Source organism: Salvelinus sp. IW2-2015, linkage group LG8, assembly GCF_002910315.2.
Source record: "Salvelinus sp. IW2-2015 linkage group LG8, ASM291031v2, whole genome shotgun sequence".
In the NCBI taxonomy this organism is placed as follows: Eukaryota; Metazoa; Chordata; class Actinopteri; order Salmoniformes; family Salmonidae; genus Salvelinus; species Salvelinus sp. IW2-2015.
In genome coordinates this window covers 23,359,858-23,375,971 of record NC_036848.1, presented here as the reverse complement: position 1 = coordinate 23,375,971, position 16,114 = coordinate 23,359,858, and the positions used below count along the sequence as shown (strand labels likewise).

General features: G+C 41.4%; 1 protein-coding gene across 1 annotated transcript; it reads left to right on the top strand.

Moving 5' to 3' along the window:
* The first annotated feature begins 565 nt into the window (after nucleotides 1–565).
* On the top strand, nucleotides 566–13,908 carry LOC111967012 (malignant T-cell-amplified sequence 1-like). Its single transcript, XM_023991920.2, has 7 exons — nucleotides 566–878; nucleotides 1,317–1,469; nucleotides 2,593–2,674; nucleotides 3,015–3,030; nucleotides 4,290–4,423; nucleotides 9,050–9,117; nucleotides 13,505–13,908. The coding sequence occupies exons 1-7, from the start codon at nucleotides 868–870 to the stop codon at nucleotides 13,584–13,586; spliced, it is 546 nt and encodes a 181-aa protein (XP_023847688.1). The 5' UTR covers nucleotides 566–867; the 3' UTR covers nucleotides 13,587–13,908.
* The last annotated feature ends 2,206 nt before the right edge of the window (nucleotides 13,909–16,114 follow it).

Sequence of the window (16,114 nt, the reverse complement as noted above, 5' to 3'; positions counted from 1 at the left end):
AGCAAGCGACATCCTACAAGYCCGTTCTAGCATACATCTGCATATCTCCGTTAGGGAACGCCTACTCTGTGAGGTGCGCGTGTGCAATAACGCCTTTGCGCTCCTTCGAAACAAAGCGATTTTTTTTTTACAAAACGTAGTCTACTCTGTTCATAACCGATTCTAGTTTTGGGAACAGAAAACTGTACTGAGATCAAATGTTTCATCGATGAGAATTTTTTTAGAATGTCGACCAAAATCCATCTTCTCCCACTGGGCTTTCAATTCAATTCAATTCAATTGACTTTATTGACATGGCAAGTTATTATTACTTACATTGTCAAAGTATACATATCGAAAAATTTAAATAAAATATATATGTATATATATACACAAAATATATATATATTTATATATAAATAAATGGTGGTACTAACAGCAATAATAATAGTAGTAGTGGACATGGGATTACCATTAATAACAGCTACAACAACAATATTAATCAGAACAACAATACATTAAAGCAACAGTAGTAGACCAGTGTCAACATGACTGAGAAGACACATGACCTGGTACTTTCTCTCACTACCATATTTCCTCTCACTGTGGAAACGCTAAGGGGATTCTTCAAACCATTCAGCTGGTGAAATATCTGTTCCATCTGTGGCTGGATCCCTTCTAGCCATGACCCCGTTGGGGTTCGGCGAATGTTTGTCGCAAGTGACGTCACTTGCTGCCAATAAACTGCGAAACTGACGTGGAAGGACTATTTAATTGATAGATGAATTACATCTTATTGGATTTTTGTTTATCAAACATCAAGCAACATAACAGATTAAAAAGACTTGTCTAGGTAGAGAAGAAACACAGTGAGCGTGACCAACGAGGATGTTTAAAAAGTAGGTGTTGAGCATGATTTCCCTAGCTAGCTAGCATCGTTACCATGGGGACCGGCCCCAATCGCAACCTCAGATGGCTAGCTAGAGGGTTAAGCAGCTAAATCAAATCAGATTTCATTGGTCACATACACATATTTAGTTAGCTAAATAAGCTAGTTCCGTGTGTGCACATCAACACCCACAAATTGTGCACTATATTCAAATGTAATATTGACAGTTTGTGGTTTACGTTACAGCTGGCCATGTAGTTAACTAAACAAATAACATTACCAAGTTTAGGCATGCCAACTACATGACCATGTAGCTAGCTTCTTGGCTAGTTAGCTAACTATTCAATGTTGTTAGTCTTCCACGTAGACTTTAAGTAAACTCTTGATTAGCTTTCAATTGAGTGAAGAGTCACACTAACATGAATGTGTTTCCATTTTCCCATTTCAGATTTGATGAGAAGGAAAATGTTTCCAACTGTGTTCAGTTGAAGACCTCGGTAATCAAAGGCATCAAAAACCAGCTGTTGGACCAGTTTCCAGACATTGAGTCATGGCTCAACCATATCATGCCAAAAAAGGACCCTGTCAAAATAGTGAGATGGTAAGTCAAGAAGCAAACATTTTCTCCCCTTCTCAATTCAATTTGCTTTATTGGCATGATGTAACAATGTACATATTGCCAAAGCTTACTTTGGATATTTACTATATGAAAATAATAAGAATCAAAATTGTCAACGTGACAACAGTAACAGCAATAACCAAGGRTCAAAATAACCATACATTGAACAATAACAATAAGCATACAGTAGAGGACATGTGCAGGTTGATWGGTYKRKKRRMMRYKKYYMMYMRACCWATGTCAGGCAGCAATGTAGTTCGCTTCCAACCCACAGCTCTCTGCGTCCTCCCCCAACAGGACGGGTAGCCTACTCTCATCAGAGAGGTCTTTGAAACCTTGGATAAGGGTTTCAAATTTGGGGAAATTACACTCTAATTGTTTTATATTTTTCACATTTTGTCAGGAAATGCAGCTCTGTCTCAGGTTCTGCTGTTGTGCAGTGGCTGCACAGCCTTTCCTCTACAGGGAGCCAGGTTTTCCTGTGTCTACCCTTCTCAATGGCAAGGCTGTGCTCACTGAGCCTGTACTTTGTCAAGGTTTTTCTAAGGTTTTGATCAGTAACCATGGTCAAATAGTTATCCACGGTGTACTGTTGATTTAGGGCCAGATAGCACTGCATTTTGCTTAGCACTGCATTTTCTGAGCACTGCATTTTCTCAGTGGCTGTGTTTGAGAGCGTCAAATCAATTACACTTGCTGTACACGGTTTTAACACAGTTGCAGCCGATAGCAGTTTTCTAGTTTCCTTCTTCCATTATACACAGGTGTTTGGAGATGCTGGTTAGCTTATTAGAAACAGGTGGTCGCCTTTCTCTTCCATATGTGAAAATATGGCCATCTGGGATCAGTTTTAAAAAGGTGTATAGTAATAACTGTWATTTTTTTWWWTTTTTTTATAGATGATATGAAAGTAAAGTTCCAAAGGTTTACAAAACCATATTGCAAGAAATAACGTTTAGACAGCGTCGAGGCTGTTGTACACATTGGCCGTGCCGCATTGCATGCTTCGGCTGAGAACCCAAGAGGTCTGCGTATTGCCCCCCTTGGGTGAACGAGAGCAACTGTTTGACATGTTGTGTTTTGTGTTCCATCATCCAACCCACAGCCATGAACACATTGAAATCTTGACAGTGAATGGAGAATTGCTCTTCTTCAGACAAAGAGAAGGACCGTTCTACCCAACTGCTGCATAAGTGTAAGACCTCTGCTCTCTTTGATGTGCAGGTACTGTGTCTGTGATTTGAATCCATTTGAAATCAATCACTTTTTGACAGCACCCCTTTTGATTTGAATGAAACTTACCATACATATTTGCCCATAGTAGAAGTGCTCAGGAAGTGACTTTATGCCAAAATGTTAACTTGAATGGGAAACTCTGTTTTAAAGTATACTGTCAATCCTCCTTAGGAAACCTATTGATCATAGAAATATAGATGATAGAATAAACATGTTAGCAGTTGATGTTACTCTTCAATAACACAGACCCCAAAGCAAATCAAGGGGAGAAAAAAATAGGTTTATTSAAAGAGGACAAATCATAGATGTTATGCGAGAGGTAGATGTTCATTCTCCCCTGTCCTCAGTGATTCTTCCACAGAACAAATAGACAGGATGTAATTTAATACCCCCAAACCTAGCCTGCGGTTGACCAATTAGAATTCCTTGCAGTAAAATTGGGCCAATGGCCAGATTACAATTATCCTGTTTCAGACTCGATGTGTAGACCATTTGAACCAATGAAAACTTCACACACGTAGCTATGAGTCCAGGACTGACATTCCTACACATATTCTAAACAGATGAACTGAAAAACAACTATTTCCATTGATCGTTTATTCCCTATTGACCTCTAGTCCTCTGCGTTGTGTATTATCTTAAAATATTCTGACAGACATGAACACTTAAGTTGATATTTGACGGTGGGTGGACCCGCGGCCCTCTTTGTGGTAGTAATTAGAAGTTAAMATTTCAAATCAATTGACATTTCAATGGTGTACCAGCTAAATTGCAGTGGTCTGAAGGGATAAGTCCGTTCAATTAATTATATTTCTGTTTATGAAATGCACATTGTTATATTGGGTAACACATTTTCCTTGACTCCAACCCCATTCACTGCACTGAACGGATGTGGATGGGCAATGTCTACATAAGGGTGCAATTAAAAACTCTGACGAAGGCCTTGAGGCTGATACGTAAAGCGTAATACTAGCAAGAGCAGCGTGCAGGATCCTATTTTATCTCATATTATTGTAATGACACTCACCCTGTATTCAACTGCATGTTGTGTCTCAATCGAGGGCGCACATAACCTCAGATGATGTTAGGGTAGGGTCTAAGCTACAACACATGAATATGTACAACATATGCAAATAATATATATATATTTTTTAAAGGAGTTATGTTTTTTTTAGATCATTTATGTTTAAGGAAAATGTCAATTTCTATGATTACATTTATTTTTTAAGGATGTCATGAAATAGTTAGACAACCTTGTTTTGTAAGCTTTTAAATGTTATCAACTGTTTATTTTCCAGTGATGAAGACATGGATGTCTCATGGTGTGGTGGGGTATGCAAAATGGGTCAACTTTGAGCACCTTTATCTCCTGAATGTTTTGGCATTCAGGTCTAAAAGTCACTTTCTGACCACTTCTTCCATGGCCAAACATGTATGGAAAGTTTTGATTAAATCAAAAGGGAGGCTGTCAAAAAAGTGAATGAATTCAAATGGATTTACCCTATGTGCTTTGTGTACTTGTACTGTTTGGTAAGTTGCTCTTTTCTTTCTGTTCGTATTTTACAGACCCCTTTATTCTTCCACACCAACAAGTAGACAAAGGGGCCATCAAGTTTGTCTTAAGTGGAGCCAATATCATGTGCCCTGGATTGACATCCCCAGGTGCCAAACTCTACCCCTCTGCCTCAGAAACAGTAGTTGTATCCTTCCTTTGACCGATATGCTGATCATGTACAGTGCCTTGAGAAAGTATTCATACACCTTGACTTATTCCACATTTTGTGTTACAGCCTGAATTCAAAATTGATTTAAATGCTTTTTTTCTCAAATGTTTTGAAAATGAAATGGAGAAGTATCACATTTACGTAAGTATTCATACCCCTGAGTCAATGTGAGAATCACCTTTGGCAGTGATTACACCAGGATTGTTCAATATTTGCACATTCTTTTTAAACTTATTCAAGCTTTGTCAAGTTGGTTGTTGATCATTGCTAGACACCCATTTAAGTCTTGCCGTAGATTTAAGTCAAAATTGTTATTAGGCCACTCGGGAACATTCAATGTGATCTTGGTAAGCAACTCTAGTGTATATTTGGCATTGCTTTTTRGGTTATTGTCCTGCTGAAAGGTGAATTTTGTCACCCAGTGTCTGTTTTGAAAGCAGACTGAACTAGGTTTTTCTCTAGGATTTTGTGCTGAGCTGTGCTTAGCTATATTCCATTTATTTGTATCCAAAATAAATCCCTTGTCCTTGCCGATGACAAGCATACTCATAACATGATGCAGCCACCACCATGCTTGAAAATATGAGGAGTGATACTCAGTGATGTGTTGTTGGATTTGCCCCAAACATAAACATATTGCCCTTTGTGAGTCATTGGAAAATCTCCCTGGTCTTTGTGATTGAATCTGTGTTTGAAATCCACTGCTCGACTGAGGGACCTTACGATAATGGTATGCGTGGGGTACAGAGATGAGGTAGTCATTCAAAAAGTCATATTGCACAAAGTGAGCCCATGCAACTTTTGTGACTTGTTAAGCACATTTTCACTCCTGAACTTATTTAGGCTTGCCATAACGAAGGGTCGAATACTAGGACTCAAGACATTTCAGTAAAAAAAAAAAAAAAGAATTCCATTTTGGGGGTACATTTTAAATACAGGCTGTAACACAACAAATGTGGGAAAAGTCAAGGGGTGTGATACTTTCCGAAGGCACTGTTTGTTCAGTACAACGTCTTACTTGGCCCGTTTTCTACATGGACGAGCCTTTAGGATCAGGCCCCGTCCATGTAATTTTACATTTTACATTTACATTTAAGTCATTTAGCTGACGCTCTTATCCAGAGCGACTTACAAATTGGAAAGTTCATACATATTCATCCTGGTCCCCCCGTGGGGAATGAACCCACAACCCTGGCGTTGCAAGCGCCATGCTCTACCAACTGAGCCACACGGGACCGCCACACGGGAATATGTAATCATATTCATTATGGTCATGATGATGCTTTCAGAAACTCAGAGTTCCAGAGTTGGAAATAGCTTACTACTAGATCGGCCCTCAATAAATCTGAGTTCCAAGTGGGGAAACTCAGACCAGAATGTTAATACCCGAGTTTACGAGTTGTGACGTTTCTTCACTTACCTTTTAACTCTCGAACCAAAAGATTGTAAAACAAAGCCATTTTCAATGCAGTTTGACCCATACAGTATAGTACAGTGTATTCAGATCCCTTCCCTTTTTCCACATTTTGTTATGTTACAGCCTTATTCTAAAATTGATTAAATACATTTCTTCTACTCAATCTACACACCCCATAATGACTAACCAAAAACAGATGTAGAATTTTTAAAACAGATGCCTTACTTGCATAAGTATTCAAGACCCTTTGCTATGAGACTAGAAATTGAGCTCAGGTGCATCCTGTTTCCATTGATCATCCTTGATCTTTCTACAACTTGATTGCAGTCCACCTGTGGTAAATTCAATTGATTGGACATGATTTGGAAAGGCACACACCTGTCTATATAAGGTCCCACAGTTGACAGTGCATTTCAGAGGACAGTGTATGTTGCATTGATCTGATCTGTAATAGACTATGACAGTATAGTGTATAGTTCGGCAGCCCGGACATCTTTGGAAAGGCTAGCTGTCATACAGGGGCAAGGACTCAGAATATGTAGTGGGGTGTTTCGGACGTCCCCAATGGCTGCATTACATGTGGAGATGGGGGATATGTCATTGCAGATTAGGAGACAGCAGCTGGCAATTCATTATTGGGTWAACCTACAGGGACATGGGGTGTCTCATCCTGCAAAAGGGATTTTACATGGGAACATGCGCGAAGACAGAATACGAGCTTTGGGTGGGTGGGTAATATCCAGGCGAAGGAGATGGGACTGTATAGAAGGGAGTTTAGTCCAATGGTAGCTATTCCTGTGAATCCACCATGGCTACTCCCGCCTCCAGTAGTTGATCTAGAAGCGTTGGAGAGACTACAGAAAGATAGGGAGGGTGATCCATCTGATTTGTTTAAGAGACGTCTGGATACTGTGTATCAGGATTTTGTGGCCAAATACACAGATAGTTCAAAAGATCCAAAGACAGGACGTACTGGGTCAGCATTTGTAGTGAAAGAATGTGGGGTGGAAGTCAGGAAACGTATTACAGATCATCTGGCTGTATATATGGCGGAGCTGATGGCCATACTGTTGGTCTTGCAGTGAGTGGAGGAAGTCAAAGCAGATGGAGTAGTTATTTGCTCTGATTCATGTGCAGTGTTGATAAGTCTCCAAGTCCTTTAGGTCACGTAGCAGACAAGACCTGCTTTATGAGGTGCTACAAACCCATGGCAGGATTAGACAGATGGGTATATAGGTAAGGTTTACTTTGGGTCCCAGCCCATGTGGGGATGGAGGGGAACGAGGCAGTTGATGTACCGGCTAAACAAGCACTTAGAAGTGRGAATGTTGATGTTGTAGTTACAATGAGCAAGGCAGAGGCAAAAAGCCTGATATGGACCGTGATGGTGCAGAGATGGCAGGAGCAGTGGAATAGAGATGCTAAGGGMAGGCATTTATTTCAAGTACAGAGGAAAGTCAGGGAGGGGAAGACTGTAGGAAGGGACAGAAGAAAGGAGGCTATTTTTACAAGATTAAGGGTGGGACACAGCCAGTTGAATAAGTCCTTAAATGTGATAGGAAAGCATCCAACAGTAAAGTGTGATTAATTGCCAGGAAACCGAGACGTGGAGCACGTATTGCTACAGTGTGGGCAGTTTAGAGGGAAAGAGAGGCTGAGATCTAGTATGAGGGAGAAGGAGATACAGGAAATTAGTTTAAAGAGGTATATTKAGTAGAACGTCATTAGATATAGTCTCAGATATTTTATATTTTTTAAGAGCAACAAGGCTGGCAGGTAGGATTTAGTTTCTCCCGGTCTCTGGCCCACACTCCAGTACAGTAGGTGGCGGTAATGCACCAAAACATTTCTGCAGCATTGAAGGTCCCCAAGAACACACTGGCCTCCATCATTCTTAAATGGAAGAAGTTTGGATCCACCAAGACTCTTCCTAGAGCTGGTCGCCCTGACAAACTGAGCAATCGGGGTTGAAGGGCCTTGGTCAGGGAGGTAACCAAGAACCCGATGGTTACTCTGACAGAGCTCCAGAGTTCCTCTGTGGAAATGGGTGAAACTTCCAGAAAGACAACCATCTATGCAGCACTCCACCAATCAGGCCTTTATGGTAGAGTGGTCAGACGGAAGCCACGCCTCAGTAAAAGGCACATGACAGCCCGCTTGGAGTTTGCCAAAGGCACCTAAAGACTGATAAACAAGATTCTCTGGTCTGATGAAACCAAGATTGAACACTTTGGCCTGAATGCCAAGCGACACGTCTTGAGGAAACCTGGCACCATCCCTACGGTGAAGCATGGTGGTGGCAGCATGCTGTGGGGATGTTTTTCAGTGGCAGGGACTGGGAGACTAGTCAGGATCGAGGGAAAAAATGAACGGAGCAAAGTACAGAGATCCTTGATGAAATCCTCCTCCGGAGCACTCACGACCTCCKACTAGGGCAAAGGTTCACCTTCCAACAGGACAACGACCCTAAGCACATAGCCAAGACAACGCAGGAGTGGCTTCGGGACAAGTCTCTGAATGTACTTGAGTGGCCCAGCCAGAGCCCAGACTTGAACCCGATCGAACATCTCTGGAGAGACCTGAAAATAGCTGTGCAGCGACCATCCAACCTGACAGAGCTTGAGGATCTGCAGAGAACAATGGGAGAAACTCCCCAAATACAGGTGTGCCAAGCTTGAAGCGTCATACCCAAGAAGACTTGAGGCTGTAATCGCTGCCAAAGGTGCTTCAGCAAAGTACTGAGTAAAGGGTCTGAATAATTATGTAAATGTTTATTTTTAATACATTTCGAAAAATGCCGAAACCTGTTTTTGTTTTTTCATTATGGGGTATTGTGTGTAGCTTGAAAGGGGGGGGTTAATCCATTATAGAACAAGGCTGTAACATAACAAAATGTGGAAAAAATCTAGGTCTGAATACTTCCCAAATGCACTGTTTTGACACATTGTCAATGTAAGCAAGCAAAGTAATTTATTAATAGCTACATTAATCTTACTGGTTGAAAAGCACTAATGCATTCATGTCTTAGTTATGACTCACCAACTGGGAGTTAACGAGTTCCTGAAAACCTTCCGAACGCACCATTATGTCAGCCTGTAATTGTCATACACCAACAWTGGTGTTTTGACACCTCCTGTTAGTATCAAGTGCATGTGAGGTGGTGTTTCCTTGACAATTGGTTTCAGGCCATAATGGCGGAGAGTAAGCAATATGCGCTTTGTGTCGGAGTCATGAAGATGTCTGCAGAAAACATGTAATTATCAAATGACTTTTCCTATTTACACCACAGAAATGTACTTGTACACATACACTACATCACCAAAAGTATGTGGACACCCCTTCAAATGAGTGGATTTGGCTATTTCAGCAACACACGTTGCTGACAGTATCAAATCGAGCACACAGCCATGCAATCTCCATAGACAAACATTGGCAGTAAAATGACCTTACTGAAGAGCTCAGTGACTTTCAACATGGCACCGTCATAGGATGCCACCTTTCCAACAAGTCAGTTTGTCAAATTTTTKACCTTGTAGAGTGGCCCGGTCAACTGTAAGTGCTGCTGTTGTGAAGTGGAAACGTCTAGGAGCAACAACGGCTCAGCCATGAAGTGACAAGCTCACAGAATGGGACCGCCGAGTGCTGAAGCGCATAAAAATTGTCTGGCCTCGATTGCAACACTCACTATCGAGTTCCAAACTGCCTCTGGAAGCAATGTCAGCAAAAKAACTGTTCGTTGGGAGCTTCATAAAATGGGTTTCCATGGCCGAGCAGCCGCACACAAGCCTAACACGGAACCCAAACCGGCTGCGCGCGTGCGCTATCGTGCATACATTTATTTTGTCCCCCTACACCAAATGCAATCACGACACGCAGGTTAAAATATCAAAACAAACTCTGAACCGGTTACATTAATTTGGGGACAGGTCGAAAGCATTAAACATCTATGGCAATTTAGCTAGTTAGCTTGCACTTGCTAGCTAATTTGTCCTATTTAGCTAGCTTGCTGTTGCTAGCTAATTTGTCCTGGGATATAAACATTGAGTTGTTATTTTACCTGAAATCCACAAGGTCCGACAATTAATCCACACATAAACCGACCAACCGAATCGTTTCTAGTCATCTTTCCTCATCTTTCCTCCGTCTAAGCTTTTTCATCTTTGAACTTATATGGTGATCGGCATCTAAACTTTCATAGTATTACCACGACGACCGGCAACACAGTTCGTCTTTCAATCACCCACGTGGGTATAACCAATGAGGAGATGGCACGTGGGTACCTGCTTCTATAAACCAATGAGGAGATTGGAGAGGCAGGACTTTCAGCGCGATCTGCGTCAGAAATAGAAAGGAGTTCTATTTTAGCCCTTGGCAAYGCAGACGCTCGTTGGCGCAATAATTGAATAACATGGATTTCAAAATGTATTTTGCGACGCACGCGACGTGTCCGGTCTGGTCAGCATGTAAGATCACAATGCGCAATGCCATGTGTCGGCTGGAGTGGTGTATAGCTCGCCGCCATTGGAATCTGAAGCAGGGGAAAGACGTTCTCTGGAGTTATGAATCATGCTTCACCATCCGGCAGTTCAACGGACGAATCTGGGTTTGGTGGATGCAAGGATAACACTACCTGCCCGAATGCATAGTGCCAACTGTAAAGTTTGGCGGAGGAGTACTAATTGTCTGTGGCTGTTTTTCATGGTTTGGGCTAGGTCCCTTTAGTTCCAGTGAAGGGAAATCTTAACAATACAGCATACAATGACACGATTCTGTGCTTCCAACTTTGTGGCAACAGTTTGGGGAAGGCCCTTTCCTGTTTCAGCATGACAATGCTCCCGTGTACAAAGCGAGGTCCGTACRGAAAGGGTTTGTCAAGATTAGTGTGGAAGAACTTGACTGGCCTGCACAGAGCCCTGACCTCAACCCCATCGAACACCTTTGGGATGAATTGGAATGCAGACTGCGAGCCCGGCCTAATCGCCCAACATCAGTGCCTTACCGTGCTAATGCTCTTATGGCTGAATGGAAGCAAGTCCCCTCAGCAATGTTCCAACATGTAGTGGAAGCCTTCCCAGAAGAGTGGAGGCTGTAATAGCCAATGTTCTCTCTAAAGCCCGGAGGCTACCGCGCAGCTCCTCCGGGACTGCAGAACAGAGAGAAGCTCGAGATTGAACTTCAAACGATAAAGCCTTGTGTTCCTATTTTATTAGTTTTGGGCTGTTGGCGGTAGATGCACCCGATTCAGCTGCCCTAYGTGCCGAGTAGGCAAACTATTGCMATTTTGAACAATTTAATGTGTCTAAGGGTACAAACTCTGCATTCCCGGCAGGCCCAGAGAGCAAATCAAGTGTACTATAGGTCTACCGCTGGCCAATCGGATGGCTCAGATTACCGTGTCTGCAGTAACGTAACAGGCATAAAAGAAAGAYATTTTAAAACCATGACTAGAGAGAGACTGTCAATGAATAGAGCATAGATATGTTTATTTTATGAGGGAGTTCATGTTTAAGTTCTTACTCAGCACTGTGAACACTTTGTATTCAAAATTATTATAAGTCATAAAATGCGCGTTCTTCCTATTTCCACTCAGCGCCACAACAAACGCTGCAGCAGTAATGAATGAGTAGGAAAGAATCTATAGGCTTGCGTTATTTTTTGTTATTATTAGCAGCTTGGRTCTTTTTTATATCGAGGAATATTTCACTTTGTCTGGTCATAGGAGAAACAACATGAATTTGTCCATGATGCAGAAATAATGCAGTGACTCGAGTTTCGCCATCTGGAAGACGGTGTCCCTTTATTGGTCTGTGGAGGAAAGGGAGAGGGTGTTGATAGGCGGACCCCTAGTCTGCTGCTCTCTCCCTCCGTTGAGACTGACCATGAGATGCAGGCACCATCAGCCCAGTAAAATAAAATTATTTAAATGTATGCTCATTCAGCTGTGCTTCACAAGTAATACAACAACGAATATATTACCGGTGTGATCATATAGCCTACCTCAAATTTAGAAATATAATTGGAGAAAAAAAAACGATGCATTGGTTGGGCAATTCAAGCAAAGCCTATATGCAGTGATAATGTATTGGGCCTTTAGCTTACTGCACAAACCTCATTGCTACAGTACTGTTTTAATTGGTTAATGTTGCATAGGCTTATGTTTAAGTCATGTTAAAAGCTGTAGACCTCTGCTTGCATTTTGACTCAAAAGTGATCTTGACTCAAAAGGTTGGTGACCACTGTTCTAGAGTTTTCCCTGTTAACACTATCAACRWTTCMCTGCAACATACTGAAACAAAATGAACTATGCAATAGATTTTGTAGGCAGAAAGCATTTGGAGTAGGATTCTATTGCATTGACTTCAGCCCGTACTCTATACAGACCAGTGCTCCACCAGTGCTCCATAAACAATCGGAGCTGCGGTAGGCCTATATGCAAATAGACCACTGCCATATAATGATCTGTGGAAAACGCCGCGCWCTGCTGCTCATGCTCCAGGTGATTTTATTTACAACACAACACTTCATCAGGCATCCACGAAGACCTACGGGTCGAAACGTTGTGTTGTAAATAAAATCACCTGGAGCATGAGCAGCAGTGTGCAGCTTTTTCCTTTCTGTTTTCCATGACTTTGCCTACAACTCCAGCACCTGCTGTAAGTGCCTGGATGTGYKTTTGTTCTTCAGCTTTCATATATGGATCTGTGCCATTCACTATGAACTGGACTGTGTTRAGGCTAACGTATGAGCGGTGCGAGTTTTGAGATTAAAGCGAGAGCTGCATGTAGCCACGTGTGGACATTTTGTTCATATGTTATTAGCCCAGTTATAGATMATTTGTAGTCAGCAATAGGGGAGTGATTGCTTCCTACAAGAGCACAAAGCAAATATATTTCTAGACATCTTTGAAAAGCGAGTCAGGTAAAATCTTTTTTTTTTAGTCTCAATGGGGCAGTATTGTAATTTGACACAGTTTATTTTAAGCCTAAATAACCAACAGGCAGATGGTAGCATAATTGTTCTGATTCTCTGTAATAATGGTATGGGAATAATAATGCATTTTATTTTGTAAAGTGGTTTCTTGCATAAAACAACACAACATTTTCAGTCACCTTATCTGAAGGACAAGTGGATAGACAGGGTAATGTTAGGTACATTTTCCCCCCAAAAGTCTCATGGAATGTAAACCTACATTGAACACCACACATTGGCTGAATGATAGAACAGCTATTTCCTTGTTAAAATGTTATGGAATACATTTTCTCTGTTGTTTTAGGCCACTCTGGTAGGCCTACATTATGATAAAATAGCCACAGTAGCATACATGGCCATTGTTAAAACTGTAATTTAAAGTGGGTACAGCCTCAGTGTTTACAGTCAACACGTGCTGGAAGTTGCACTGAATTTTCACAACRTTCAATTTGGGCTCAGCAGACCTGAAATTTGCTCAATGCTGAAAAAATTAAAGGGAACATTTATTTTAGTAGCAAAGGGGGGACCAACTTCATATTTATTAATGCCCATGATTTTGGCACGAGATGTTAGAAAATAAGGTGTCCACTTTTGGTCATGTGTACTTGTATATACTACAGTACGCGTATAAACTTTCCTGACGCTCATTCCGCTTCACTTTTTGTGAACAGAGAGAAAGTCAACAAGGGAGTAGGAGTTGAAAATGTTCATTATCTTAACGACGGACTGTGGCACATGAAGACGTATAAGTGAGATGTCATTACCCACCCCCTGGACAACATGGAGCTCTTGACAGCGAGGCTGCCAGTCAATTGTTTACACCAACGGACTTAGTTGCGTAACTAGCTGGAGGCTTTGAACCAACCTCCAATTGATGCACAAATAAAAACCTGCATTTAAAGTTATTTTCCATTCTTTTGCACTGCCTTTACATTTCATGGTTTCTTTGCTAAAGTCGTTGGGACTCACTTGCTACCAGGAGAAAAACATCTGAAATGGATTGTAGATCATAGGGCCATGTATATGCTGTTACATGTATTTATGACATGAAATCAATAAAGAATACTCTGGCGAGTTGGAGGCTAAAGAAAGATGAATTCAGTTTTTTTTAGGGGGGTCAGTTACATTCTCTCTTTGCAGTGAACATTTAATTGCCAAAGTTTTGGCACGCATGGCCTTCATTAGGTGTATGTATTTATGAAAACTAAAGTAATCTAGCAGACACTTCCATATGCCAGGATGTASAATGATGCTTGATGGGGCATGAATACAGACAGGCATCACTGGTAAACATTCGAAAAGAATGTCACATTCACAGTTTAATGAAATCATTTTTTATAAATGGTAACTCGAGTTGAGGATAGTTTGTTTGGAGCTCTGTGGGAGAATCAATTGTTTTTGCTCGGCGACTACGTTTTCTTCTCACCATGGAAACAAAACAATAATCAATATGAAGGTACACGGAGAACAAGTATAGCCTACATAAAWATAATCAAACGACAGTTGGGCTAGGCGTACAATAACACATAACATAAAGACCTTAAGGGATTTACAGTGGATTTGGAAATTATTCAGACCCCTTGACTTTCTACATTTTGTTACATTATAGCCTTATTCTAAAATTGATWAAATTGTTTCCCCATAATGCCAATGGAAAAGCAGTTTAGACATTTTTGCAACAAAAAAAATCACATTTACATAAGTATTCAGACCCTTTACTCAGTACTTTGTTTAAGCACTTTTGGCAGCGATTACAGCCTCAAGTCTTCTTGGGTATGACGCTACAAGCTTGGCACACCTGTATTTGGGGAGTTTCTCCCATTCTTCTCWGCAGATCCTCTCAAGCTTTGTCAGGTTGGATGGGGAGCGTCGCTGCACAGCTATTTTCAGGTCTCTCCAGAGATGTTTGATCGGGTTCAAGTCCGGGCTCTGGCTGGGCCACTCAARGACATTCAGAGACTTGTCCAGAAGCCACTCCTGCGTTGTCCTGTTGGAAGGTGAACCTTCACCCCAGTCTGAGGTCCTGAGCGCTCTGGAGCAGGTTTTCATCTAGGATCTCTGTACTTTGCTCCGTTCGGCTTTCCCTCGATCCCGACTAGTCTCCCAGTCCCTGAAAACATGATGCTGCCACCACCATGCTTCACCGTAGGGATGCTACCAGGTTTCCTCCAGAGGTGACGCTTGGCATTCAAGCCAAAGAGTTACATTTTGATTTCATCAGACCAGAGAATCTTGTTTCTCATGGTCAGAGTCCTTTAGGTGCCGTTTGGCAAACTCCAAGCGGGCTGTCATGTGCCTTTTACTGAGTAGTGGCTTTTACAGACGGATCTGGCCACTACCATAAAGGCCTGATTGGTGGAGTGCTGCAAAGAGGGTTGTCCTTCTGGAAGGTTCTCCCATCTACACAGAGGAACTCTGGAGCTCTGTCAGAGTGACCATCGGGTACTTGGTCACCTCCCTGACCAAGGCCCTTCTCCCCTGTTCTTGGGGACCGTCAATGCTGCAGACATTTTTTTGGTACCCTTCCCCACACAATCCTGTCTCGGAGCTCTACGGACAATTCCTTCGAACTCATGGCATGGTTTTTGCTCTGACATGCACTGTCAATTATGGGACCGTATAAAGACAAGTGTGTGCCTTTCCAAATCATGTCAAATCAATTGAATTTACAAAAGGTGGACTCCAAGTGGTAGAAACATCAAGGATGATCAATAGAAACAGGATGCGCCTGAGCTCAATTTTGAGTCTCATAGCAAAGGGTCTGAATACTTATATAAATAAGGTATCTTTATTTATTTTTTATATAGTTTTGCAAAAATGTCTAAACCTGCTTGTTGCTTTGCCATTATGAGGGATTGTGTGTAGATTGAGGAACATTTTGTATTCAAGCCTTTTTAGAATAAGTCTAACGTAACCAAATGTAGAAAAAGTCAAGAATACTTTTCCCAATGCACTGTACATTTACAATTCTAACCTCTTTTTGGTTGGTAGAGTATTTGTCTTAAAATACTGTTCAATTTCCTTTTGTAWGGTAAGAAAAAGGTTTAAAAAAAATTGTAAATGCAAAAATTAATTACATAAAATTGTTTTCAATTATTTTTTATTGTAGGTAARGAAACCAAGCAGTACATATCTCCATAATATAAATATAAGATCAATTATAAATCTACTGATGTCTTGCCACAGAGTCTTTACCATGAATACAATGCCCAAAAAATACATAACACTGTTTCTGGGTGGTCGTTACAAAAGGTACAATAACATCCAACCCTTTTTCCAAC